Source organism: Ricinus communis, chromosome 7, assembly GCF_019578655.1.
Source record: "Ricinus communis isolate WT05 ecotype wild-type chromosome 7, ASM1957865v1, whole genome shotgun sequence".
NCBI classification, from domain to species: domain Eukaryota; kingdom Viridiplantae; phylum Streptophyta; class Magnoliopsida; order Malpighiales; family Euphorbiaceae; genus Ricinus; species Ricinus communis.
Genome location: NC_063262.1, coordinates 3,655,585 through 3,681,965, shown reverse-complemented (window position 1 = coordinate 3,681,965; position 26,381 = coordinate 3,655,585). Strand labels below are relative to the sequence as shown.

Here is a 26,381-nt window from a genome sequence, read left to right as displayed (position 1 = left end):
TTGAAATTTTTTTATCCTTAATTATACACTAAACTAATAAATAATTGATATATATTTATTAATTTTAAATAATTTAATATTAAAATGTGAAATATATATATATATATATATATATATGTATTACTCTTCTATTAGTTATGGTATATACAATAAGTCTAATTAAAATAAGATTTTGCATTCAAGTATCTTGATATTGCATTTGACGTGGAACGTCGGACTCAGTAGTAAAAAGTTAAGCGGCTAAAATTTGATAGTTAATTATTAGCCAAATCTCCCCTTAATTCATTAGATTGGTAATACTATTACGTGTTTTATTGAATTTACACTGTAGCAATTGTTTAGCCTGAAGGATAAGTACTAAAATATGAGGCAGTAGTCTTGCGTTTAAGGACCAAAAAAATAAAGAAAAATAAAGAAGTGCTTGTTTATCACAAAATCAAGTCTTTAAGCTAAAATGCTAGTTAAATGAAATAAGATTATTTTTTATTTTTGAGAACATGTATATTCTATTCGAAACTCTTTTTCCCAGACGATAGGAAAAATATGTTATTGGCGTAAAATATAAATTATTTAAAAAAAAGTCGGATGATGAAATATATAGAGAAAAAAATTTACTAAAACCAATTTTTTTAAAAAAGACAAATAAATTATTTTACAATTCTGCCAAAGAACGGTAAGAACTAATTCTAAGAAATCATACATTTTTCTTAAGAGGTATATAATTTATTTAGGAATCTTATTACCTAATAGTATGAATCAATGATTTTATTATCATTTACAAAATTACTTTGGAACTGCAATGTTGAGATGGCAACAGAAGTTAATACAATATTAAAATAAAAATAAAACACTCATTCGATTTCTAAAACACCTTATGAATCTTAAAAATTTATATATCGTCTTTTAATTCAATTTTTATTTGCCGTCACAGTGAGTAGGGCTGAGAATGGATCTCGGTGATTCCCGCACCAACCGAATAACCGTATCGAAAAATATCATAACCGAAATAACTGAAATTTTTTATAACCGAATTGAACTGATCTGAATTTTTTTCTATTACGGTATGGTACTGGTTCTTTAGTAAAAACTGTACCATAACCGTACCAGAACCGATCCATTTTATATTGATCCGGACAAAACCGTAGAACCGAATTTTTTACATATATTTATTAATAATTATTTATATTATATAAATAATACCTATTAAAAATAACTATAATACTCTATAAAAAAATTTATTTTATATTTTTTCAATTTTATATAATTCAAGCAATTATTATCGAAATAAGAAAAAAATACTACATATTCAAAATAACTATAATATTATAATGTACTTTATACTCTATAAAAAAAATGAGTTATATATTAATATATCATATAGTATATTGATACTAATATACATAATCTCATACTAAATTTATAATTTACTATCTACTAACTTAACCCTAATACATTTTCTTGCCACATACTACAAGCCTACACCTAACAATTTGAACACACCGTCTTCCTCTTTAGAATATACCGTCGCACCTCCCATTTTGTAATCCAGAAAGACAAAATCCCTAAAGCAAATTTTTAAACAGAAAATCAAAAGGAAGAAGGAAGAAATTCGCTCACGTAGACGTCTTCCTATTTAGAACACACCGCCGCACCTCTTAATTTTTTATTCAGAAAGACAAAATCTCTAAGGCAAATTTCTAGACAGAAAATCAAAAGGAAGAAGGAAGAAATTGACTCGCCTAGATGTCTTCTTTTTAGCGCCACGCATAATTGGCTCGCAGAAAGGCAGAAGCAAGAATTGGCTCGCGTAGACGTCTTTCTCTTTAGCGCTCTCTCTTCCTACAACTGTGTCGTCGTTATTCAGTCCCGGATATTTTTCTTTTCTTTTTTACTTTTTTTTATTTTTGATTGGTGGATTGTTGGTCACATCTGTGAAAAATATTTCATTTTAATGATTTCCATTTGTAAAATATTTTTACGCTAGCAGTAACATATATTTTAATGGTTTGTATTTGAATATTGAGTGAATTATTATACTTGCAAGTGACTGAATTGCAAAACAGGTTGTTCAAGAATGTGATTGCAATTTTAATTCAGATTTTCATGCTACTTTCTTTAGGTTGGTAATCATATTTTTTCTAAATGTATTTGATTAAAGATGAGATTAAAGTTGTGTTTTTTAAATTTTTTTAGAACCGAAAATAGCACCGAACCGAACTGTATTTAACCATAAAAATTGGTACAATACGGTACGGACCTTTTTATATTTGGTACGATACTGGTACTTTCAATTTTAAAAAAACCGATATTTGATATGGTACTGGTGATTTATAGATAACCGAATTAGACCGATCCGTGCTCAGCTCTAACAGTGAGACCTATTTCTCATGAAGGAATGCTTTGAACCTATTTTTATAGCAACTAAACAAATTCTATCAAAAAAGAAAGAAATCTTCTCTTCACACGGATTATTTTATTTCTCTTTAAAGTTGTTGATTGATTTTATTTTTCCATTATTGCTTCTTTTTAATGTTATGTTTGTGAATTAAAAAAGTAAAATAAATTAAGAAAGAATTATTTTTTAATTAAAGGGTGTCTTTGATGAAAAGAATTATTTTTTTACCTTTGATGCATCAGTAAATTTTATATTTTATTAAATTCTAGTGTAATATTAGCATTTTAGCCAGAAATTATTGTTGGATTGTGATTTTGAAAATATCTTAAATCTAAGTATTATTTATTGAATCGTGAAAATGTTAACTAAAATTATTAAAAATTCCAAAGTTGGATATCAATAACATCAAAATCTACAAATTCAGACACCAAGTGTTTTGTGTTTATTCAATTATTCAAGTACAAGTATTTATGATGATCATGAATCAAATTTCACCTTCTTTTCTGGCTTACTTCTTTCCTTCCCTTCTAAGATGTATACTACTGATATATTAATATAAGATGCTATTGTTTTACTTTCTGATCATTTTAGATTTAAATACTTTACCAGCTATATTTCCTACCCAAATCATTTCCTTGGTTTGGAAACACTATTTCTTATTATATGCAATTAACTAATAACTTTTTTTTTTTGTTTTTTTGTAATTGCAAAAGGAAAATAAATTGGTCAATTTTTTAATTATTCTTTTCTAATAACAAATATGACCCAGTAGTCATGTGATGGCCTCTGTTTAGGGAGGTAAAGCCGACATTGTTGAGGTGGGTCTTACAGCATAGGAAAGTGTCATGGCCTTGGGGAGGGTGGTGATGATACTGCTACAGTTAGAATTGGGAGTAGAAAATGGGTTTTCGTCATCTCCACTTTTCATTTTCCTACCCGAACCTGATTTTGACAAAAAAAGAAAGAAAGAAAAAAAAAGGTACTAGAATGAGATTAAAAAATTAAACCGATTATTTAAAATGATCAACCGGCAGTCTGTACCAATTTCATTAATTATCATCTGATCTAATATTATTAGACCGAATGAGCCATCGAGTTTAGGTAAAATCAGTTGCATTAACAATTTAATTTAATTTTTAAAAATATATATATAAAGAAATTAGTTTGACTATTAAACAAACACAAAGAAAACATAATTAAACTATTCATAATTCAAAGTCATACAAGATAAATTCAAAAATTTCATCTTAAATTTTAATTTTTCCTCTTTAATACCCATAACAAGTTCAATTTCAGAAGAATTAAAGTAACCAGAAAGAAAAGCTTTGAGGATCAATTAGTTGGCAAGTACACAGTTAAGTATCCTTACTTTCTTGCTAATTTTGTATATAGTTAAGTTTCCTCACTTTATTCTTATTTTACTTTTGGGAAAAGGTGCATTTTAACTCCTAATGCTCGGAGCACATTTTCCCCTAAACTATTTTTCAGAGCAAATAAGCTACTAAACTTTGCCAAACCTATAATCTAAGTCCTTCATTCTAAATGATATATAACTACAATAAATCCCTGTTAAGTTAAGGTAATGTATCAATTTTTTCTTAAAAGTGGAACCCATCATAGTGCCATATCACTCGTCTTATTATTTTTTCTTTTTATCTTCCTTCAATTTCCCATTATCTGCAACTTACAAAATAAGATCAAACACTTTTTATAAATAAGTTTACACCCACTCCATATACAATTATTTCCTCGTTAAAAAAGACATGAATCATCCTGTGTCAATAATTCTTACAAAGATGCTTAATTGACAAACATTTCATCAAAAAGATGAATACCCTTTTATAATTGTACTACAAAACTCATTTTTGTTCTCAAATGTCTATATTTATACAAGAACATCAAACAATTGTCATAATCATGAGCCAAAATGAAACCAACTTAACTGCATAAATGGTTTCAAAAGCTTATTTCAATCAACAACCGACATTTATAAGCCAAAAAGAGACAAACCCATTTTGCATTCTTGATAATATAAACATAAAAATATAATACAAGATAAAATAAAATAAAAAAAATGAGGGCACGAAAATACCTTTTTCTCAGTGTGTCTTCAAAGAAAAGCAGAAACAAAAAATGAATGATCTCTACAATTTTTTTGGCTAAAAAAACAATTGGGTGAAAGAAAAAAGATATTTTAGACAACAAAACTAACAAAAATACTTTAAAAATAAAATTTTTAAACAAAAAAAATATAAAATTCAATAATAAATAATCTAAAAACCCAACAAAAGAGAGAAAATTAATTTTTATACAAAGATCGGGTATATAATGAAGACAAAAAATATAAAAGAATATGATCTCTATTCTATTTTGGGCATACTTGTCTTTTGCTCCATAGAAATGGAAGACCACTGGATGAACTCCAAGCAATCTATAAATGGTTGCTCTTCTTTTTAGAAAACTGAAATTTTATAGAGTTTAATGAATCTATTTAAAAACAATGACTTTTTCTAAAATTTGTGGGTACGTGTGAATTCTAATTACTAAGTTTTTTGTTTGGTGCTGGTGATACGGTGATTGATGATGATCTGGGGAGTAAAATATAAAAAAGAAAAGAAAAGAAAAGAAAAAGAGAAAGAGAAGTATGTGATGATGTGACCTTTATAGCATATTTCACTTATAAGATAAAGTCAATAAAAATTGTCACATCAACTCTAACCAAAGTTGTTTATTTTTCTTGTGACATTCAAGGGCTTGAATGATAATTGTTTACTAATTTTATATATAATTATATACTTAAAAATAGTTTAAGAGTAAATGTCTCCTCTCACTGAAGGTTAGGGGCAAAAATGCACCTTTTCCCTTTACTTTTTGACTAATGCCCAAGACACAAAATCACATAAGCAAAAATTAACTTTTTCTGTTTTTCTTTTTTCTCAAGTAAATTTAAAAGCAAGTGAACGACGAGCAAGCTAAGCATTTTTTTCCCTAATATTATTTTTTCCATTAAAAAAGAAAAGCTAATCATCCTAGTGTCCAGTAACCTCATAAATTTGAAAATTAACTCCAATTTTACCATCAGGCAGAAAGCTATGATCTAAAAAATGCAATTGTAGAATTGTATGATGAATGAATGTATTTATATATATCGAATATAATTTTTAATAATAATAAATAATTATTTTAAAAATTTTAATACAGTTGTTGAATTCAAAATTTCAATTAAATTATGAAAAATACTTGTCATTTTATTAACTAGGTTTTAGATTTGCATCAATATATTTAAATATAACACCAATGGCTCTATTGTTAAGTCAAATGCTTTGGCTTTTGGCAAAATTCAATCTCTAGTCCTAGGTTTGGACTTTTTGATGCTTTAGACTTTACTGTTAGAAGTTGTAACCATTGACGGTTGACTGGTGCTCATGCTTCACATTCTATTCATTCATGGAACATACCAGAGTCCCCAAATCCAATTGCAATTTGCAATCTCAAATGCTTTCAATTCATTTTTTTCCCTTAATTCTTGGCTCTAGCTCTACCTTCCTCCTGCTGTAGCAGATAATTATTTTTGTTAATACGGTTAACTTCTGAAAGAAAACCCACTTACCTTTTGGAAATTGAGTAATGCAAAATTTGGGAGATATGGTCTCTGGTCTAATGGTCTCCCCCAACCGTAGTAAGAGACCTGTCTAAGGGCTGCGATGCCAAAAATAGTAACGACAATACTCTTTGGCTACCACATTATTTAATACTATATACAATTTTATTTATTAACAATCAATTTGTTCACCTTCCAACTTGGACTGGAATGAAATTTCCTTTTCTTATTCCCATTTATTCTTCCTTCTTGATTTTCTAATTCTTTTTCTCTTCCTTTTTTTCCAGGCTAAGAACCTCCCTCGTTGGTTCCTTCACCTTGAGCACCCATTGACACGGTTATTGATTTTGAATATGCCGTGAGAAAAGCATTAGAAATCTCACGTTTGTTTTGAATATTACGTAGTAAACTCTTGCATCCTCCCCAAGAAAAAAAATAATTAAATTAAATAAAGGGTCTTCATTTTAGTCAAAGAAGTAGATCTAATTAGCAGTTAGCAGTACTGGTATAAATACAGCAGACCAGGATCACCATTCTTGCTATCACACACATATTCACCTCTTTGCTCTCTTGCCCAAGCAGCAACTCATTCTTTCTTTCCTCCTTTTCTATTCATCGTTTTCATGGCGAACTTCTGCAAATCTCTGGGTCTCTTTCTTGCGCTCGTTCTGATAATAGATAGCTGTTTAATTGGGACTACAGAAGCACGACCCTTGAATATCAAGAAAACGAAAGACTCTGCTAGCAGAGTGATTGAAGATTTCTTGGATGGATTATCTCTCGGTGCAATCAAGGAGTCTGGGCCAAGTCCTGGTGCGGGACACAAGTTCACCAACGCACAGACTCTTGGAGGAATTAAGGACTCTGGTCCTAGCCCTGGTGAAGGTCACAACCATGTTACTGGCACCCATCAGTAACCTGTTTAGCTACTCAGAAATTGTTCAAACACCCCATACACTTCAAAATTATTCTTTGATATATATTTGACAATGATACACATGTAATGTAATACAAAACGCATTTCTTTTAATTCTTTTCATTTGTTTCTTTTCTGAAAGTAAAATTACAGGTGTCATGGTTTATACTAGAAACAGATAAACCTGCAGGTCAATACAAGGATGTATAGTTTGAAAAAGTAATAGAAATTCTGCGTTCGTTATCTTATTATGTTTTTGGAATTGTCACTGATCTTATTATATGAAATGTGGGCTTCAGTTTGTGATGTGATGAACTAAGTTTTCTAGTGGGAATTTTTGTCCCGCTTGCCCGGCGTATAAGACCTACCACCAACTAACTTTCAGGTTCATGAGATGATGAAACAAATGATAAATGACAAAGTAGCCCACGACAATCTACAATTTATATATATATATAAAATAGACCAAAATTTTCCTCTAGCCTTCCAACATTCTAACGCCAGTTTTAATAAAAAAAATTATATGATTTTAATGTAGTTATATAATAATTTATTATTAATATTAAATATTAATTAAATAAATAATAATATTAAATACTAATTAAATAAAATAATTTTATTAAATATTTTATTAAAAAATAATAAAAAATTAGTGATTATACATTTCCACTAATTTACTATATACCTATTATGTTTTTATAATCATTAAATTTTAAAATTATTAAAATAAATAATAATATTAAATACTTATTAAATAAAATAATAGCTAAAACCAATTATCTTTTATAATATGATATATTAATGATCAAAATAAAATATTTTAAATTAAAAATTTAGGTTAAAAGATTATTAATAATTATGCATTAGCACAAGTAAATTGCTAGTATATATATAAAGAATGTCAAGTTTTTTCATAAGACTTCACTTGGCGATATTTTATAAAATCATATTATGTAGAGTTTCAATAAAAAAAATATATGGTTTTGATGTGGTTATAATAAATTATTATAATTTTGAATACCAATCAAATAAAATGATAATATTAAATGTATTATAATATTAAATAATAATCAAATAAAATCATATAATTAAGTGCTTATTAAAATAAAATAATAGCTAAATATAATTAAGCAATTAGTGATTATATAATTTCACTGATTTGCTATATATATATATATATATTATTTTTTAATGAATTTAAAGTTATTAAAGTAAAATGGTAACACTAAATACTTATTAAAGTAAAATATAACTAAATATAATTATTTTTTATAATATAATATAATTAAAATAAGATACTTTAAACTAAAAATTTAAATCATAAGATTATCAATAATTGTGCATTAACATAAGTAAATAAAATAATATTACTAAATATTTATTAAAATAAAATTATAGTTAAAATATAATAAAAAATTAGTGATTACATAATGACACTAATTTACTATATATCTATTATGAATTTTCTAATTATTTTTTTAACTATTATATTTTAAAACTATATAAGTAAAATGATAATATTAAGTGTTATTAAAATAAAATAATAACTAAATAAAATTATTTTTGTATAATTAATGTTTTTTATTAAATAAGATATTTCAAACTAAAAATTTATTTTATAGATTTATCAATAATTGTACATTAGTATAAATATATTGCTAATATTTATATAAAGAATTCTTATCTAATTTTGGTGTATGTTCTCACGATTAACACATATTAATTAGTTTTAAATGATATAGTATGTTTCAATCATCCAATAATAAAATATAAAATACTCGTACATTTGTGTTATTTTTCTATTTATTATAATGTATATACAAGGCCATGTAAGAATTTTTCTATTTATATATTCAAAATGATGAGTTATTTTTTTTCAATATCAATGGATATATATCCTGATTCTAAAAAAAAATAAAAATAATTTAAACCCCGAGGTCTTCTCATCTTATCATTTTGTAAAACAATAATAATAGTTAAGATTCATATAAGTATAGAATGCTCGTCATAAATCATAATATTAAAAAATATTTTTTAATTGAGGCAATCCTACGCCTTAGAATTTCCATCCTATTAAAAAAAAATTCAAAAATGAATTACATAACGAAAATGATTTAAATAATTATTGCTAGGGTGACCGTGATTTTTCATGAAAGGTTATTGCTAAGAGTAACAACGGGTAAGGCACTCGCCCATTTAAAATTATTCGAACACGAATTCGATTAAAATATACATACTTAAACTATTCTAAACATATTTAAAAACTATTTTTATTATCCAAACTCATTCTAAATTTAAATAGAAATATCCATGTACTATCTATATCCGATAAAAAATCTATTTAATATATATATATATATATATATATATATATATATAATTAAATAGATTTTATAGATATTTAAATAGACAGGTAGCATCATATCCGTTAAATATCCATTTACATAAATATTTAAATAATTAAACAGATACACATTTATGAATTCTTTTAGAATAATTAAATTTTAAAATATATTAATAAAAATTAATAAAATAAGATAATTATAAATTCTAAACCATTTAGTTTTAAATAAGAATTTATAATTTTAATGTTTTTATTATTTTATTCCATATTCATAATTAATATATATATATATATATATATATATATATATATATAAATAGATTTTGTATGCTGGATTCAAGTATCTTATATCTATATTATTTAAATAATCAAGTTTGAGTAGCGGACACCGGAAGATTCAAATCTGAATTCGATACAAATATTAAAATTTAATTTTAAACTCGTTTATAACTACTTATAGTTGTCCTATTTGGATTCGCTCGGTCAGCTATCCAAAAATACTCGCCGGATTTGCCGTTACTAATCACGTCCCGAGCCATAAAAGGTTGTCTATTTCTTATGATGTGGGAATAAACACGCGAAAAAAACTCTCGACACAGGAGAACTATACTTTCATGTAATGGCCATTTTCTCATTGATGTGTTGACACTTGAATCTAATTTTGGGTACAAAATCCCATAATTATGTGATGCATGCCAAGGGAACATGGAGACGTGCCGTGCGCTATGCGCCTTCCAATAGTCCTATACCAAATTCAAAAGAAATCAAAGGTGGCCGCAGGTTAGTCTTTTTTATTATGGTCCCCTCATCTTGGATTTGAAAACCCACATTTCAAACGATATAGGGCAGCCTCTTCATTCAAACTCCCAATTTTTCCTTTTCGGGTAAGACTTGTCTACTTGCAAAATCTATGCCACCCACAATTTGATATCTAATTGTCAAAATAAATTGTTGAGGGATATTTATGTTCCTCGTACCAAATATATAAAATAAAAATGCATTTTTTATACCGTAATAAGCAAGTAAAGTTAGCGATATATGGTTGAGTGTTTCATACTTAAATATACTAGTTTTTTATATATATATATTTAGAATACATTGCATGTAAATATTAACTATTTGATTCGTTATCATTTAAAAAAAATAATTTACATTTTTAAATTTAATATCTTAACTATGTAGATTATTTTTCTTTTTATTTATTATTATTATTATTATTTTAGTATGTTATTACGTTGATGTTGGATTAAATATATAATTAATATTAAAAATATAGTTAATATATTATTTTATAAAATTAAAATTATTATTGATTTAAAATTATAATAAAATTGAACTTTTAAAATTAGTCTAGTACTTAATAAATTATATTATATATTAGTAAATTAAATTAATAAATAACCAAATTAATCTAGTTAACTAATGAATTAATAAGTCTCTATTAGTAAATTTATCGATCTACCTCCCTTCACACTTTTATATATATTATAATAATAATACGGTACCTACAATTAATAAAAAATTCCTTTAATCATTAAATAGTTAATAAATATTAAATAATTTTATTATAATAAGTATATGTTATTTATCAATTGACTAAATATATAAATAAAATAATTCACATGCTTGGTAAGTATTTTCCTTTTGAAATAGGCAAGAGATCATGTTCTCTTATGAGAAAAAAGTAAAAAGGACCAAAAGGAGTATTTGCCTTTGCTTTGGACTATGGCTTGCAGGTTCCAAAGTTTGCCTTTGACTCGTCCTTTGCTGCCACCTATTAATGTCTATATTTCGAGGGATTCAATTCTTTCAACTACTTGCTTCTAGAAAAGATGCTTATTCTAAGCCTGGAATGAGGTGTTTTATTTTTGTAGTCTACAAATTTTATTAAAACTAATGAATTTTACAAATTTAAACTTTAAATTTCTTTATTTATATTATTTTTTATGTATATCAAATAATCAATTTTATTAGTATTGTCGAAATAAATAAAACTTGAAAAAAGGTCTTTCATCTATTAAATAAGAGATTTTGCAAAAAACCACTTTTATATGAAATTTTAAAATTTCTCATAATAATGACTTCTGGATAAATGAAAATTTTTATAAAATTTATAGATCATCTTATGTTTTAATTATATAATAAAATTTAATAAATTTATATATTTTATAATAAATTTAGTAAATATTACTTAAATTATTGATTTAAAAACAGTGTCAAAAAGATTTTACCAAATTATGTCGCAATTATGTGAGCGAGGGAATATCAGGTAATGCTTCAATAGAATTAGAAGGTAAATAACCGAAAAAAGATTAATATAACTTTTGTGTTAAATCTTTAACCTAATTAATTCTTGTACTTTTATAGAATTAAAAAGTTAGTGTAACAACATAGAATGAATTCACATATATAACTTAACCAAATATAAAAATAGTAATTAAATACTAATATGGACCAGTGCTAAAACTTATTGGTTGATGTCTTTTTCTCTTTTAAATTTGTTGGAACCGTGGGAGTATAGCTATAAAGCTAATAGACTCCTACCAACAATTGCGCATAACAATTTATGTTCCCTACTTACATATTTGAATTCATAATTATTTTGACATCCGCATACTTGTTGTGTGTAATTTTTATGTTTGTTGTATTTTTAATGTTAATATAATCAGTATATTAATTATTATTTTTTAATTAAATATGATTATAAAAATAGCACATTAGTAATATTTTTTATTAATTTATGCATTTATTAATAATATTATTAACAGATGAAATACTCTAAATATTAGAAATTCTATTAGAAAAGAATTTTAAAATATTGGATTACTTTACCCTAATATTATCAGTTATGCTATTTGTAAAAGTTTTAATATATGTATGTATAAATATTAGTCAATTTCTATAAATAAATATTTTTTTCAAAATAAAGAAGTACCGTTTTAATTTTTTAAAATTAATAAAATAATATTTAATATTTTTAAATATATTTAATTTCTTATTAATTAAAATTTCTTACATATTAAAAACGTGTAATTTATGTTTTAAAATTAAAATAATAGTAACAGCTCACATAAATAGACTATTAGTACATCTTAAATACTAATTCTCAAAATAAACAAAAAACACACTAAAAAATGTATAAAAATTTTATCTATATTAAAAATATGTTTCTATTTATATATATGAAACTGATAAATAAATAATATTATATATTTAGCGTATGTATCATTAATTTTATTATCAGGATGTATATTTTAGAATAAATAAGAATTACCTAAAAATGAAATTCACACCATTCCACATGTAGCATCATTGGAGCACGTGGGATTACAGACCCGCCACTTCATCAGAGTGCTTGTAAGAAGAGATAACAGTAGACTGCAAGGCTTCAATTTTAAAAGTCTACTAAGGGTTACAATATCTGACTCATCATTCAAAATAACAAAAATTAATGCATACCAACTTTAAAGTAGAATAAAAACTTTGACTACTTGTTTATAATACAACATGAATCATGAAGGGGATTCCGAGATCTGGTCAGATTTACCTATAGAGTGTTTGTATAGAATTATGTTACTCACTCAGTATATCGTGTTGAAAAAAGAAAAGAAAAGAGTTGCAGTTTTGAAATTATGGGAATTTCATGCACAAACAAGACCCGGAATTGAAAAAGAAATAGAGCACGAGTTGAAGAGTTAGGTGGTATATAGAATTTATAAATAAGCAATGCTATAATATTTTAAATTAAGAGATAATTTTGTAAAAGTATCAAGAAATAGGACAAAAAAGGGTGGGATGTTTACCATTTTCATCTGCAAATTCAGCCGCTTTGGTCGCGCATTTTTGTTGGACCAAATTAGCCGGCCAATATCTTTGCTTCACTTCCTGCTGACCCACATGCATGAGAAACTGAACCTCCCTAGCTGTTTCCTTTCACAAGATCAGATGGACTTATGTGTTACCACTCGTCTCCTCTCTAGCTATATATATGTAACTTAGATTGCTCGATCTCATGACCATCAAATTAAACCTCGATCCTTCTCTTTAGCGAAGCACATCTTACTAGCTTTTCTCAAGTTCTATAATGGCAAGAGGGCTCGAGATTCTTAGTTTTCTGTTTGTTCTTTTCCTTGTTCTGGTTGGTTCCACTACAGAAGCCCGACCTTTAAACATCTTGGAACCCCATCATCGTCCAAGGATGATGGACAAAGGTTTCTTTGATGGGTTGTCTATTGGTGCAATCAAGCAATCAGGTCCCAGTCCAGGAGCGGGTAACAAATACACAGATTCACGGGGTTTTGGGGGAATTAAGGATGGTCCTAGCCCTGGACAGGGACATTAAATGGCTTTTCTGAGCATGCATTCTTTGTTCTTTGGCTACCTTTAAGCTTTTCTTAGGCACCTGGTATTTCCTACACAAGTATAATGTTTCACAAGTATATTTTTCTGCAGAAGTAGCTAGGCATAATTTTATTAGTCATGTGTTGTAATTTGGGATGCATATAAAAACCAAGCTTGTGTGAACGACTCGATGGCTCAAGTCACTCAGAGTTTGTCAAAGCTCATTTGAGTATATAAAACGAGCAATTTTTCAATTTCATTTCCCTCGGTAAAGATTTATTTCAACTCGTTTAGGTAATAAGAAATTTTTTCTTTAGTCTTGATTGTTATACATGTAATTTATATATATATATATATATATATATATATATATATATATATATATATATAATTTATGAATAATAAACTGAAGTACATTGATAAGTAAATCTATATATAATTATGTTTCTTTATTATCACAATTTGCATTTAATGATTACCGCTAAATGGGTACAATTGGGATGGTTTGCCTTTCTTTTTTTTTTGGTTGACGACGGTGCATTCTATGTTGGTAAAAAAAAAGACACATCTGCGTACTATGTCATCATAGACACACGCCTGAAATAATTTGAGTAGATTTGATATATAACGCAAAGAAGATGAACTAAAAACATAAAATTCATAAAGTAAGAATATATTTAAAAAAATGGTAAAAGGTCGTGGTAGTTGGGATTGTTTTTCCTTTTTTTTATTTAAGCATATAAAACAATGAGTTTTGAGTTTTTTAAGTTGTAAGTCATATAATCAAATAAATAAGCCACATGTCATGAGTGGCACACGCCAAAACGATTGTAGGTAGATATAATATAATACGTAAAAATGATGGACCAAATTGACAAATTTTAAAGATGAGAATAAATTCACGAAAGAGACTAAAAGTCGAGGTATCTAGAATCATTTTACCAATATAATAATATGTATTTATGTCAATATCCATCAAAGTATTCCTGATGATGTAGGTCGTAACCCGTTATTGATATATCTGTATTTTCAGCTTATGTCAAAAGAGTAAAGATGGTATTGAATCTTATAAGATCAAGTCATCTTAACTTTTAGTCAATGTAAAATATATTGTCATCATATATCCTCCTAGTTAAGGGAAATTAAGCTAAATCCAAGTCTTCTCATGAATGGAGCGAATAATAATGGACAAATTCATAGATTAAGTAGTGACTTGTTATTGAGCTATTGTCCATTTTTTCAGCTTATACTTTAGAAAAAGAAAAGCTCTCAAAAAGAGAGGTGGTATTAAACCTTAATAAACCTAAGTTCTTTCAATTTTTAGTTAATATGGAATGTGGCGTCATCAATTCCTATTGATCATCCTCTATAATCCCACCTATAATTAAATATTTTTATTTTAATTTAATGACCAATTAATAATTATTTATCTTTATTCTAAAAATGATTTAATTATATTATTTTAATATACTAAAAAGCTTTAAATAAAATCTTTATATTAATTAATAAAGAAGCATGAAAAAAAATTCAATGTTTTAGCTTTTGTGATTTTTTTAAAATTTTTAATGTTATAATATAGTACTAATAAAGCAGTAATTTTATATTTTCAGAAAAATAATAAGAAAGAAATAAATATAAAAATATATTAATTTTAAATATTTTTAATATAAGAAGTAAAAATTAATATAAAAATATTAAATATTAATAAATATATCTTTTCATACTACTTGATATGTGTCTTAATTTTACTAATAAAATAAAAATAAGTTTATTAAATTTAAAATACTAAAGATTTATATAATATTTAAATTTATAATAAGATATATCAATAAAATTCAATTTAATATATAAATATAAATATTTTAATTAATTAATTACCCATTTAAAATAATTTATTCACTGTAATTTTATTAATAAAATATTATAAATATAACATATAAATATATTAATAAAATAATCATCTTCTTAACTCTTTATTTTAATTTTTATAAATATTTTTACTAGATTATTTAATTTTCTATAAATATAGATAATGTGATAATAATAATTTATTACTTATTCATAAAAATATAAAATTATAATAAAATTAAATTAAGTTAAATTAATTAATAATTAATTATATTAAAATTAAAATAAATTAAATTAAATTATATAAATTGTGATAAATTTAAAATTAAAACAATTAATTATTGATTAATGCTAAAAATATTTTAATCAATTCAAAAGTTTATTCATCTTGCGTTTATGCGGAATCATAGATCATAAATAGATATCATAGATTGTAGTTTATAGACGGATAGAATGTTTTATCCTCCCATATTATTTGAAACTCACAAGCAGAGAGCAGAGTGCGGCCGGGAGGCACCCTGAGTCAGGAGATATTTACACCAGTTAAAATAAACAAATCTCAAATCTCCCTCCTCGCTCTTTTCTCTTTATCAGTGAAAGAAAATGGGGAGCTCATCGAAGGACGATTCCGGCAGCGACGGCGAAACGTCCAGCGGCGACGCTCCTCCTTCTAATTCTGGCATCTTCTCCGAGGGCGAGCGTGTCCTTGCTTATCACGGTCCTCGCATCTATGAAGCCAAGGCATTACTTTCTCTCTCTCCCTAAATTTCTTCCTTACGAGTCTATAGTCGACTGTTTCCTTTTATTTAAGTTTTGCTGTTTAATTTTTAATTTGTGAATTTTGATCCATCTGGTTATTAAGAAATCAGCGTATGTAATTGAATTGTGGTTGTAGTTTGAGTTCAGTGATTAGTAAATCAAGTTTGACAGATAGCTGATTGTGAAAAATTAGGGTGTATATTTTCAATTTTTGATGTTGTTATTGTTGTTGATGTTGTATAGTGAAAGCTTGTTCTTTTTCAAGCCACTGGAAATCTTATTTTCAAGATTTTTAGGTTCTCTGAAATTTGGTCCTGATTTTGAAGTTTGAGAAGAAAATATTTAGTTTAATTTGGATGTAAATGCATAATTTTTCTTGTTTAATTCTTGTGTTAAAAGAGCGAAATCTATGACTTCTGCTGACTTATATGCCTTTTATGTGTTTATTTTTATATGTTTTTAAAATTCTAGGTTCAAAAAGCTGAGCTCCGAAAGAAGGAATGGAGATATTTTGTTCATTACCTTGTAAGCAACTCTCTTGCCTTTCTCTTCTTATACTGGTTTGAATTTTTCAGGACTGATGCTGCATTCTAAATTCTAGCAAAACTGTTTTCATGCCTAAAACTGCTAATTTTTAATGTGACTATCCAGTGATGTGCATTTTCTGTTTTTCAGGGTTGGAATAAAAAGTGAGTATGCCCCTTCTGCTCTATTTTGCACTCTACTTTGTTATTAGCTGAGATTTTGAAACTTAATGGGGACCGAATACAGCATCTGGGAGGTCAATAATTTTTTTTTTATTACTTCTGTCCAGATCAGTATGAACTCAACTCAACTTTTAGGTATATACATAAGAGATCCTCTGTTACAGTGTGCTTCTGGATTCAAATGTCTGATGTTCAATAAAATATTTATCTCTTTTAAAAAGGTGATAGATTATCTAAAAATTTCAGGAAGTATAGCAATAACCATTCTGCTTTGCACAGCCAACAGCAAAAGGGAAAAAAAGAAAAGAAGAAGAATTTTCTAAGGAAAGAAAAATTAAAGCAACAAACACAATTGTCAAGAAGATAGGGGTAGCATATATACAATTCTACAGTGCTCCCTTTTTCATAATATCGAGCTAACTAATCTGTTGTTAAGGTTCATGTATATTATAAAGAAAAAGGTTGTCCATAACTTCTATGTTTTGTATGCGAAAGTTTTCTTTCATTAATAAGCATGCCCTTTCTCGGAAAGGGATACAGAAATCATTAGTGTGGTGGACATATTGCCAACAGTTGGGACGAATGGATAGGCACGGATCGACTATTGAAACATACTGAAGAGAATGTCGTGAAACAGCAGGCCCTTGAGAAAAAACAGGGTGTAGACAAGAGTTCAAAGCTTGGACGTTCAGCACAAACTAAGCCAAAAACCTCTACTGGTCAGCTTCAGATATTTTTTTTTTTTTCTTTTGCATATATATAGAGTTTCTGCATTGAAATCTTAAGCAGTTTCTGCATCAATTTTATTCATTTTACTGGTCTTGGCATCTCTCTTTGCTACCTGTAGTAAGAAATTATTCTTTCTGTTTCCATTTTCCTGAGGAAATCAACTCAAGGATTGGCCTAGCTGAGGGTCTTGTGGAGGTCCCAAAGACACTCATCCAAAGCCTGATAATTCGTTAAGGACAGCAATTGTTGGCATTCTGTTAGTCATGCCAGTTTTGAGTTTCAACAATGTTTTCTATCATTTCCAAATTTTCACCTTCCTCAAACCTCTAAGTCAGTGCCATTAGCAGGACTTCAACCGTTTTAATTGATAATTACAACTTAAACTTGTTTTATTATCAGTTTTCTGAAGTGCTTGGTGTCTTTTTCCAGGATTATGGTCATTAATTGTGCTCATCTAGAACATTTTGTTAATTAAGAAATTCAATTTTTTTTACCAGGCAAATATCCAGTGCTTTGTAATTCTGTTCTATTAATGTTATTTGTTTGAATTTTTCAGATGCAAAGGTGGATAAGGAAGATGCGAAAAGCAATGGTATGTGATTTTCAAATCTGTTCCTTTTTCCTTTTGTTCTTTTGCTCTATGATTGTTCTCTATTTGAGGTCCTATACGTTGGTAATCTTTTTTCCTTGTAATGCTTGTCAATAATTCATAGTCCAGTCCTTTTTATTAATTTGTTATATATGCAGATCCTGTTAAAATTTGTTAATTGAATTTAGGGCAGGGATGTCAAAAATAGATATAAGGATGCCTACCTCTTTTTTGTTTATGTTGTTTCTCAATGTAGAACAAGTTGTTGCACTGAGCTTTAGGTTCTTTCTTTACACATAAGATATGCAAGGAGCTCCTCTTAGCATCTTGTATTCTTACCTTATGCCATAATGCAAAACATGCACCCTGCGATTTGTTTAATTCTGGGCAACCTTGTGATTGTTAGCTCCGTGATGAACATAGGGGCATACATAAGTAACTGAGTATCAAACTGGAAATAACAGATACAATATTATTTGCAAGGAGTTTATATATTAAATTATTTGATTACTAACCGACTTTGTAGACATCTTTTAGAATTCTACAATTTTCTAGGGGTTATCGCCAATCTTGTCTTAGAAAATATCATTTTGTGGAATAAAGAATTTCTGATTTATAGAGTATTAATTTTCTTTTTGCAGTGGCAAAAGGCAAAAAGCGTAAAAGTGACTCGGGCATTGAGGTCTGTTTTGTTTATTTTTTTAATCAGTGCTTCAGATACTGCTTTCCAATTTTTGACCTATTTATTGGATGCGTTAGGTTTGGGGACAAGGTTTAGTTGATTAAGCTGAGTTGTTGGATGCAATAGGTTTCGCATGCTATAACTCTTGCATGCTTTCGTTTTTCTTTCTTCTTACTCCCTTCCGATAAACCTGATATATTTTTGCAAAGAGGTTTGCCAATGTAAAGGGAAAAGAAAATAAGAAGAAACATGAGTGCAATTTTCCCTAATTTTTCTTAATTCTAAACATGTTGTTCTTTGCATATATGGTTATTAGTTGCTAAAGGTCCAGTTTTACGCATGAAAGCCTTATCTACAGACTCTTTATTTGGGAAATTTCTATAGTTTTTCTTCGCTTTTTTTAATCTTTTCGCAAATATTCTTTTAGCATTGTGATTTGAAATTCTTAGAAGGATAATTTGTCTGCGGAAAAGCTCGTCAAGATCCAAATTCCATCAACACTAAAGAAGCAACTTGTCGATGACTGGGAATTCGTCATCCAACAGGATAAGGTATTCATTTTTCATATCAATAACTGGTGGAAACTGTGGAAATCATATATATATATATATATATATATATATATATATCATACAAATGTTACATGCATAATGTTAAAATATTTCAATATGACATCATGCCCTCTCTCAGAAACTTCAATAACTTTCAACTATTCAATTTCCTTTTAGCTGTATCTAAGTTAACTTTACTTCCTATAGTTAGAGATATGTGGTGAACAAATTTCCAATGTGGACCATGTGCCGAGCATTCTAGAATTTACTCTATTGACTTTGGTCTTAGTTGTTAAAATTGTTCCTCCATAGCATTTAAGAATTAGAGAACTTGTTTGTAATTCTGAACCCTCTCTCTCTGTCGTTCTCTTAAACTGTACTATACAGAAAAAGCTAGTCACAATTATGAATAAAGGGGAAGGATTGCAAGAGGCTGATGGCCTGCATAATTTTATTGTCACTCATTTGAACTTGAGATCTTTTGTGTAAAGGGTTTGGCATTTTATGGAGAAAGGCATCAATTGTTTTGTATAGTTAAATATTTTATTTTATGGCCGAAGGATCATAAATTATGGGCTTATTTCTCTTTAGCATCTGATTTTTTTTTTGTAATTACTGGACAAAGCTTCCATTTAGTGATAAGATGCCACAGTGGTGTTACAGTGATGAGTCAATTCTTGCTGAATTTGCCTTTTGTTTGATATCCCATTTGATGGAGATTCTTCTTTTCCTGCAGCTTGTAAGACTTCCACGATCACCAAATGTAGATGATATTTTGACAAAATATCTTGAGTACAGGTCAAAAAAGGACGGCATGTAAGTTCTATTTTAGTTCCAGTTGATATTGCATGGCTCAGCTATATAAATCAATATGTCATATGTGCTTCTGGGGCCTGTGCTTTTGTAATTTACTTTTGTCATCTGCGAATTTCCTGGTGATCCCCCATCCTTGAAGATATGCTGTTGGTATCTTGTGTTCTTGGTCAATGATATAAAATTCTAAAATTAGGACTCGTGCAGAATTCTTCAGTAGAAAATATTGTTCAAGTTTCTCATAATCGTTCTGCATCTAAGAGCCAGCAACAAAATGAAGAGAGAATTACCTTGTGATCAAAATATTGGCTAAAGAAAACAAGTAGCAAGAAGAAGAATAGGATTCTCAAAGGCTCTCAGAAACAGTCTGTCAAAAGCCCTGGAAAATGATTGCGCGTCATCAAATATGTACATAATTAATTTTTAAGTCAATAAAATTTATCATATTCTGCTTAAACTTTAGTATGAACTTGTTAAAGTAGAGCTTGCCTTAAATGGAAACATAATGTATATAATTAACTCCCATCTCACTGCACAGCTCCCAGAAAAATATGCTTCCACATAAGGCTTACTTATAGTTCGTGCATGCACGCACAAAATTGTGCTTTCCGCCTGCTTCTATATTTTTTTGAAATTGTCTTATTAGCAACCCCAACTAACACTTTAAAGATGCAGGTTTAAATTGCCTTATCACCTTATCTGGCATTGATAATAGTTGCCATGGATTGTGCTATTTGTTGACACAGGATGACCGACTCAATAGGAGAAATTTTGAAAGGAATACGCTGCTACTTTGACAAAGCATTACCAGTAATGCTCCTATACAAGAAAGAGCGCCATCAGTATGATGATGCTGTCGAAAATGATGCATCTCCATCAACTATATATGGTGCTGAACATTTATTGCGCCTCTTTGGTATGCTCATGGCTCAGTGCTTATGGTTTTTGGTTTTCCCTAGTACTTATTATTGTTCTCTTGATATGTTGGAGTCAATAATATAATATGCTCAGTCAAACGTCTCAAGGATGCTTCTGATTGGTACTGTTCATGGAAATTGACAATAGTATTTCAGTGTATTGTTATTTTCTGGAGTCAAATTCTATCATTGCTGGCTTGAGGCAAGCATTATATCCACTGTCATATGTGCTGGTATTGGTTTGCAGACAGAACTATTGTGGTCAGTAAATTATTGTTCATAATGAATCTCTCCCCGTGTCTAGCTCTATCTTTTCATATAGCCATCTTTGTCACTAGTCTTGTTCTTACTATCATTGTTATATTTGAGGGTTCAAGGTATGGGCACAGTGGTGAACTTTAAAAACCTTATTGCCCTATGAATGGCATTACAGGCTAGTAGCTGTGGCTTGGTGGATTGAATTCCACAGATTCATTTGAGCTCACGGGCACAAACATTGGTGCTCTTCATTTTATATCACTGAACCTCAAGACTCCTTCTGCTATAAATCTTGATTCTAAACGCTAGTTAGTTTACTAGAACTTGTATAGTTAGCTTAATGTTATAAGTATTAGAAAATAGTCTTTTCTACATATATACCTAAATTGTTGGCAGTTTCTCATATTTATCCAGCTTTTTACTTTGCAGTCAAGTTGCCGGAGCTACTGGCATATGTGAACATTGAAGAGGAGACATTAGCACGCTTACAGCAGAAATTACTAGACTTTCTCAAGTACTGCTGAATCCTTTGCACATATAATCATTATTTCAGTATTTACTATTCTTTAAAGATAACAATAAACATTCCGATTGCACAATTGCATGTTTATCTACATCCTCATCTTAAAAATGATTTGAATGCAATTTGATTCCTCAATTTCCCTAAATTGAAAGATTGATTTGACAATGAAATGATTCGCTCAGCTAATGTCTTCTATTATTCTCCTGTACCCCCCGTGAAATTGTGATTTCAAATGAGATAAAAGTGAATCACTTTTCAAAAGAATGGTTATCAATTCCACAAGCTAATGTTATTTACTTGATGGAATTGGTTAAATGGGGATATAGAACCTAATAATTAGCAGGAGATACGTTTTAGATACATCCTTCATAGCACTTATATGTATGAAAAAGCATCATTTTATTAATCTCTATTATCTATAATCAAAATTCTGAGGTGAACAAGTTGCTGTTCTTCTCTTCTGAGGTGAACATCCTATTGCTAGATTATTAGTTGTCAAGAGGGGACTTGGAAAATAATGTGATTTATGGAAAAATATAACTCAATGATTCTGTTCCAGGTTTTTTTTATGCATTCAAGTTATTACTTTTATATCTGACAAATTTATAATTTTTAACTTCCTACAGGTTTCTGCAGAAGAATCAAAGTACTTTCTTCCTTTCAGCATACGATGGATCTAAAGTTTCTGAAGGCAAAGGCAAAGGAAAAGACGAGTGATCCTTTACCCACCTACGCAATCATATTTGTTGTTTTTCCTACCATGTTGCCATATGATCTGCTGATTTAAGACAACAAGTAGATGGAGCATTCAACTGTTGTTGTAACAATAATATTTATTATTCTTTTTTATTCTCTAGCCAAAAATTAGTAGTAATTTTAGTGAAGCATTGTACACACGGCTCATTGTTGGTGATTTGCTTATTTGTCATAAAACCGATAACTACAAAGACTTTATTTAGGTGATTGAAATGTGAATTGGATAAAATGAATCTAGCAGTGATGCAAAATGTGCTATTGGAAAAACCTAATTACTAATTAAATATTGAGTTTTATATTTTTTAACAATTTTATTTAATTATTTTAACATTTTAAAATAAATATATATATACTTTTAATTTATTTTCACACTTTTTGGCAATAATTTTAATGTGGTAAGTAATTCTGCATATTAACATGAAAATTAGTAAGTCAATAAAGAAATTGTTGTGTCTATATGTAAAATGTGTGAAAGAATGAACATGTGTGAGACTTTTAATAATTATATTATTAAGTTTAAAATAGATTATTTTTATGGATTTATAATAATTATTTTTCTAATAAGTATTGTCGAATTTTTACATCGGGATTTAATTGATTATTTGGCCTAATGAAGTTATGCTTTTTGTGAAGCTGACCAGCTGATAATAATATTTTCTAGAGCTGATTGGAAGCACAATGATTGTGCGCCCAATTGGCCAGTTGGTTTGCATGATTAAATTTGCAGCACTCTTTCTTACTATCAGAAGGGGAGAAGAAAGGAAGAGAAACATGCATTATTTTGCAGTATGCAGAAAAATGATACATTGAGAATCAGGATTCTGGCTGTTGATCGGTTGGCCATTGCAAACACTAGTTCCTCCTGCCCGGCAACATAGGTTTGCGCCTTCCCAAGTTGTGTTCTACCTTCTAATCTGATGTCATTGGCTTAGTTACGAGGCAATGTTCAAATTCTTCTTTTTTAGGAAAAAAAAGAAAAGTAGGCAGTTATTGATATCAAGCTTATTTTGTAAAATTGGGATGCTGCTGAGAGTAGGATGGGTCCGCTTCATTCAGGATAGCTGCCAGCAACATCGAGTACAAACCTGTACCTCACATCATTCCTTTCCATTCTTTCAAATGCCTTGTTCACATAATCCATCTTCACTGTCTCAATCATTGATGTCAAACCCTTCTCTGCCCAGAACTCCAGGATTTCCTCTGTATCTTCTATGCTTCCGACGAAGCTCCCACTTATGTTTTTCTTCCCTAGATGCATTGTGACATAAAACGGAGACTGAATAAAATACATCAATGAGTTGAAAACAGATATGAATGAAAACATACCTAGAATTAAGTCACTAGCAGTGAATTGCAGTGGTTCAGGAGCAGCCCCTACTATAATAATCTTCCCGTCAACCTTAAGAAGTGAAAGATAGGAGTTCAAAGAGTGCATAGCAGGCACGGTGTCGAGAATGTAGTCAAGGCTGTTTGCAGCATTCTTCATCTCAGCTGCAGAAGAGCTAACAAGAAAGGCATCGGCACGTAGATGCTCCAAAGCTTCCTCTCTTTTCCTTTCTGAAGAGCTTATCACAGTCACATGATGCCCCATTGCCTTTGCAATAAGCACAGCCAGATGACCAACTCCACCTAAACCCATAATTCCTGCTCCGAGAGCCTTGTTAGACTTGTTGAACTCTTTCAAGGGACTATAAGCTGTCACCCCAGCACATAATAGTGGGGCAGCCTGCTCCGGTGCAAGCTTGTCTGGTATCCTAACCACAAACCTGCATTCACCTCAGTTTATAAGTTCTGCAAACTTAAAGAGGCGAGCTAGACTTAATTAGTGTCTTTGCTTGATTTTACTCACCTTTGATCTACAACCATAGCAGAAGAGTAACCTCCTTGTGTAATGCTTCCATCTCTGTCTATAGCATTGTAAGTTGGGATCCTTTTATCACAATACTGCTCCATTTTAGACTTGCAGGATGGGCATTCCCCACAAGACCAAATTATGCAACCAATTCCTACTATGTCTCCAACTTCGAATTTCCTTACTTCTTGACCCAGTTCCACAACTTCTCCCACCACTTCATGCCTTTTCAAACACAACAAAACAAGAATATAGAAGTTGAATTGCATGTATGATGTATGTATGTACGTATGTATTTGTGTGTGTGTGTATATATATATATATATATTGTAAAGGGGATTCATGTTAATTTAGTTGCTAACCCCGGTACTAAAGGATAGTTAGTGTAGCCAATCTCTCCTCTTACTTGATGAAGATCAGTATGGTCCACTCCAGAGAATAAAACCTTCAACACTACATCTTCTGCACCTGTTTTCCTGTTTGTTCATGAAAACATAAAAAGATTAGACAATAGCCACCGAGAGAGAGAGAGAGAGAGAGAGAGAGGAGTGACCTAAGGTTGAATGAATAAGGTGAAAGATGTCCAGATGAATCTCTGGCTGCCCAACCGATGGCCTTTTTCCCTTCCATTCTCTTTTTTCTTCAACTACGTAGATACCCAGTGACGAGAAAACAAACAGAAATATATACAAACGATTATATGTAGAAATCTATTGTGAAATTATGGACGCTCGTTTAGGGTATTTATATCTGCAATAGAGTTCATGATCATGGTCTTGCAGCTGCAATATGCAAACAAAGTAAATTCATATTCTATATGGTTAGGTAGATGCGGAGCATATAATAATGAAAAATAGCTATGTAACTAGTGAAGTCTAAGGCTGCTATTGCTATATATGCCCACTGAATTATAAGAAAAGAAAAAAAGAAACAGAAAACAAAAACAACTTCGCCACTTTTAATTAATCAAATATCAATTAAAAAGAGAACTCCTCTTTATAATGCATAATATGTAACAGTAAAAAACTGGAGCAATTTTACCACTGTTAACCAAATATCAATCAACTTTTACGATGCCTGTCTAAATTAATACAACTATTACCTCTTACCATTAGACTTGCATGTCCGCTGTCAAGTCTCAGCACCGTGATTTTGAGGTTCTTCCTTTTTCTCTATAATACATGTTAGTTGCTAGTCTTAAAAGAAATGAAGAATCCTTTAAGCGACACTCTTTACTTAGTTCTTCAGACATAAAATATTAATTTCATAAAAAGTAAATAATTTTTTGGAATCCGAAACCTCTTCCTCTACCTCTACCTCTACCTCTACCTCTACTCCGATATAAATATTGTTCTGACTTTGCATTTCTGTCATTGCAAACGTCAAGGCTTGCCATGTTGTTCATAGGATTCAACATAAAACTAATGGGTCCGTCTAATTTCTTAGACTGCAGAATTTGACTAATAATTATAAAAATAATTAATATCCTAACTTAGAATTTGCTTGCCCAAGAAGGCATAATCATTTTTTTGGTCACATATATAACATCTTGCAAATATCGGTGAGAATCATTTTAATCTCTCACTATTAAAGCTGAGCATGGATCTCGGTGATTCCCGTCTGCACCGAATAACTGTACCAAAAAATATTAAAACCGAAATAACTGAAAGTTTTTATAACCGAATTGAATCGATCTGAATTTTTTTATAAATAACCAAATTGGACCGATCCGTGCTCAGCTCTAGCTACTATGATGCATAAATACATGTTATATGAGTTGTGGCAAAGTTGGATAATGAC

At 29.2% G+C, this 26,381-nt stretch overlaps 3 protein-coding genes across 7 annotated transcripts; 2 read left to right on the top strand and 1 right to left on the bottom strand.

Moving 5' to 3' along the window:
• Positions 1-6,523: 6,523 nt before the first annotated feature.
• Positions 6,524-13,856, top strand: LOC125370595. Its single transcript, XM_048376577.1, has 3 exons — positions 6,524-6,909; positions 12,777-12,792; positions 13,323-13,856. The coding sequence occupies exons 1-3, from the start codon at positions 6,620-6,622 to the stop codon at positions 13,596-13,598; spliced, it is 582 nt and encodes a 193-aa protein (XP_048232534.1). The 5' UTR covers positions 6,524-6,619; the 3' UTR covers positions 13,599-13,856.
• A 2,021-nt stretch (positions 13,857-15,877) lies between these two features.
• LOC8285595 (protein MRG1) lies at positions 15,878-22,931 on the top strand. 3 transcript variants are annotated; one of them, XM_025158402.2, is made up of 11 exons: positions 15,878-16,186; positions 16,676-16,729; positions 16,880-16,893; positions 17,485-17,630; positions 18,197-18,232; positions 18,871-18,911; positions 19,385-19,462; positions 20,199-20,278; positions 21,022-21,191; positions 21,865-21,964; positions 22,600-22,931. In XM_025158402.2, the coding sequence occupies exons 1-11, from the start codon at positions 16,049-16,051 to the stop codon at positions 22,688-22,690; spliced, it is 948 nt and encodes a 315-aa protein (XP_025014170.1). In that variant the 5' UTR covers positions 15,878-16,048; the 3' UTR covers positions 22,691-22,931. The 3 variants fall into 3 exon arrangements, with proteins under 3 accessions (XP_025014170.1, XP_025014168.1, XP_002524929.1); XM_025158400.2 differs by having other exon boundaries at positions 15,880-16,186; positions 19,361-19,462; XM_002524883.4 differs by having other exon boundaries at positions 15,883-16,186; positions 19,361-19,462; positions 21,880-21,964.
• Positions 22,932-23,479: 548 nt separating this feature from the next.
• On the bottom strand, positions 23,480-25,885 carry LOC8285594 (probable cinnamyl alcohol dehydrogenase). Of its 3 annotated transcripts, none has more exons than XM_048376334.1 (6): positions 25,684-25,885; positions 25,135-25,363; positions 24,944-25,057; positions 24,579-24,806; positions 24,056-24,495; positions 23,480-23,977 (listed from the first exon to the last, which is right to left on the bottom strand). In XM_048376334.1, the coding sequence occupies exons 2-6, from the start codon at positions 25,209-25,211 to the stop codon at positions 23,778-23,780; spliced, it is 1,059 nt and encodes a 352-aa protein (XP_048232291.1). In that variant the 5' UTR covers positions 25,212-25,363; positions 25,684-25,885; the 3' UTR covers positions 23,480-23,777. The 3 variants fall into 3 exon arrangements, with proteins under 3 accessions (XP_048232291.1, XP_048232292.1, XP_002524928.1); XM_048376335.1 differs by having other exon boundaries at positions 25,691-25,885; XM_002524882.4 differs by having other exon boundaries at positions 25,135-25,885.
• Positions 25,886-26,381: the final 496 nt, after the last annotated feature.